The sequence below is a fragment of the Anomalospiza imberbis genome, chromosome 19 (genome assembly GCF_031753505.1).
Source record: "Anomalospiza imberbis isolate Cuckoo-Finch-1a 21T00152 chromosome 19, ASM3175350v1, whole genome shotgun sequence".
Lineage (NCBI taxonomy): Eukaryota > Metazoa > Chordata > Aves > Passeriformes > Viduidae > Anomalospiza > Anomalospiza imberbis.
Genome location: NC_089699.1, coordinates 7192946 through 7195874, shown reverse-complemented (window position 1 = coordinate 7195874; position 2929 = coordinate 7192946). Strand labels below are relative to the sequence as shown.

Sequence of the window (2929 nt, the reverse complement as noted above, 5' to 3'; positions counted from 1 at the left end):
GGAGGTTGTGACAGACGGGAGAGCTTATTTTCCCCCTCCAGCCAAATATTTCATCGCTTCACTGGAGACTTGGGCACGTTCGCAGCAGCCCCGTCTGCAAACGAGCGCCCAGCCCCGGGCAGGCGCAGGAAACGCCGCGGGTGCCACTGTCCAGCCCCTGGCCACGAGCCACGCCACGGCTGGGGATGGCCACTGAGCGTCCCCCTGCCAGCGAGCCCACGCCAAGCAGCCCCCGTGGCTCTGCGGGGAGCTGGCGGTGCCGGACGGCCGCGGTGCCGGCAGCAATGCAGCGCTGCTGCTGCACTCCAGGGCTGGGGTGGCTTTCCAGGACTGAACTCTGCGGATTGGCCCGGAGCACCCCTCTCTCCTCCCTCCCTGCCCTCCCTCCTCCAGCACCCACAACCCACAGAGATTGGACAGCTTGGTGCCACATGGCAGAGAGGAACCAGGATAAAAAAAATGAGCTGGACTTGGGGATTGTAGAGTCCGCGGCAAAGCAGGCGGGAGAAGTTTGCGGAGCGGTGTCACCAACGTTCCCTGGCTGTGCTGAGTCAGTGCAGGGAGGACGGACAGACGGACACACCGGGGCTGCAGTCACCCAGGGACACCTGCGGGCTGAGCACCAGCTGCGGAGCATCCTGTCCCCTCCGTGCCAGCCATGTCCCCGGTGGTGAAGGAGAAGAACCACGTCCGGTTGGTTTTCCTGGGAGCTGCCGGCGTGGGCAAGACCTCGCTCATCCGCCGCTTCCTGATGGACACCTTCGAGCCCAAGCACCGGCGCACGGTGGAGGAGCTGCACAGCAAGGAGTACGAGGTGTGCGGGGCCACGGTCAAGGTGGAGATCCTGGACACCAGCGGCAGCTACTCCTTCCCGGCCATGAGGAAGCTCTCGATCCAGAACAGCGACGCCTTCGCCCTGGTCTACGCCGTGGATGATGCCGAGTCCTTCGAGAGCGTCAAGAGCCTGCGGGAGGAGATCCTGGAGGTGAAGGAGGACAAGTTCCCTCCCATCGTGGTGGTCGGCAACAAGGCGGAGAGCGGCGGCGAGCGGCAGGTGCCGGTGGAGGACGCGCTGTCGCTGGTGGAGCTGGACTGGAACAGCCGCTTCGTGGAGACGTCGGCCAAGGACAACGAGAACGTCCTGGAGGTGTTCAGGGAGCTGCTGCAGCAGGCCAACCTGCCCAGCAGGCTCAGCCCCGCGCTCTGCAAGAGGAGGGAGACGCTGCCCAAGGAGCAGGCGCTCAGGCCGCCCATGAACAAGACCAACAGCTGCTCCGTGTGCTGAGCCGGCCGCCCGGGGCCCCTGGGAAGGCACCGGCACCGGCTGGAAACTCAGGTGGGCTGGGTGGGAGAGGCACTGCCTCGGCCAAAACCTCCCCTGCTGCCTCCCACCCCTTCCCTCCTCTTCCCCACCCAGCCCACAGGAGCGGAGGGTTGACAAGAAGGTGGGATGCTGGAAGGGATGCTGGTTGCTGGATGGGCGTGGGGAATTCCCAAAAAAGCAGGAGGCTCACCTGGGGAGCAGCCGTGGGTCAGCCAGGGCGCTGAGGGGAGCTGGCAGGCACGGGCAGGGGGGACAAACGCCAGGGCCCTGGCAGATGTGGGCACCAGCCCTGCCCGTGCCGCTGTCCCAGGACACTCCGGTCCGGTGTCACCTTGTCCCAAGCACCTCCAACCTCCTGGCATGGCTCTGGCACCCACAGCACATCCAGTGTCCAAGCAGTCCTGAGTCTGTACCTGGTGTAGAGCACGTGATAGGGTGCTGTGTGCGTCAGTTTGGTTTTCTCTGTTCTCTTTCTGTTTGGGTTTTTTTTTTAAGCATTCCCAATAAATTGTTGCAAAGTGGAGCTGGAAAATGTCTCGGTTTCTTTCTCCTGCATTTCAGGTGCTGCAGTGCCTGCTATCAGTGCTTTATGTTCTTATCACTGCATTTTGTCTTCCCTCCTCTGTGCTCCAGCCTCATGTGGAGTGTCCTGGCACTGGAGGAGCCTCCCCTGGCAGTGCCAGGACATTCAGGGTTATAATTTTTCTAATAATTTACCGACACTGAAGTCTTTACCAAGCAGCAGAGACCAACAATAAAACACCTTCTGACCTCTGAGTACAGAAAATAACACCCAGCCATTAAAAGACAGCTCATCCACTGAAATAAAAACACAAACATGTTAAAAGGAGATAATAAAAGGTGCAGGGGGAGGCACAGAAGAGCTGTGTTTGCTGTTCTGAGTGTGCCCAGAACTGATTTACCCTCCCCTCACACAGCCCAGCCTGGCTGTAATGAGCACTTAACCTCAGCAGCCACACACACACACACACACACCAGAAATAGAGATATCAAAGCTTGATGGATTAAAGAGTCACCCCCCAGATCCAGACCCAAGGGGGATGGGCACTTCGGGGTCTGCAGCTTTCAGAAGCCCAGCCCTACAGGATGGTGGACCCCTGATCAGCTGGGGAGGCACCTGGGGATTCCAGCCCCTTCCCAGAAGAGCAGGTGCCAGCAGGGAGAGCCCAGCCTCCCCGTGAGCATCACTTGCTGGGACACCCTGCTGCCACCTCTCCCGTGGGCACTGGAGCCACGACAGCGACCTCCAGGCAGGCAAAACCCTCCTCCTGGGGTCTGGTGTGGGACGAGGCTGGGGAAAGCCACTGCAGGGGACAGGTGTGGGGGGACAGGCAGCAGGGGGGACAGGCAGGTGCCACCAGCACCTTCTGTGGTGGCTCAGGTTGCCCTCACCTCTGTCTCAGAGCCGTGTACCTCGTGCTGCCACCATGACTCTGCCCAGGTGTGTGGCTGTCCCTTGCCCAGCACCACGAGGACACGCAGAGCTGCTCAGGATGGAGCCTTTCCTGGGGAAACGGGGCTCCTGCCTGCAGGGAATGAACAGGAGCAGCTCACCTTGGGCAGCTGACCCGGCGTGGAGCCCCC

The 2929-nt window shown here is 61.3% G+C and overlaps 1 protein-coding gene across 2 annotated transcripts; it reads left to right on the top strand.

Annotated features, from left to right (window-relative positions):
• The first annotated feature begins 288 nt into the window (after positions 1-288).
• On the top strand, positions 289-1533 carry LOC137485320 (GTP-binding protein Rhes-like). Of its 2 annotated transcripts, XM_068209792.1 has the most exons (2): positions 289-1278; positions 1312-1533. In XM_068209792.1, exons 1-2 carry the CDS (start codon positions 659-661, stop codon positions 1436-1438), a joined length of 747 nt encoding a protein of 248 aa, XP_068065893.1. In that variant the 5' UTR covers positions 289-658; the 3' UTR covers positions 1439-1533. The 2 variants fall into 2 exon arrangements, with proteins under 2 accessions (XP_068065893.1, XP_068065894.1); XM_068209793.1 differs by lacking the exon at positions 1312-1533 and having other exon boundaries at positions 292-1288.
• The last annotated feature ends 1396 nt before the right edge of the window (positions 1534-2929 follow it).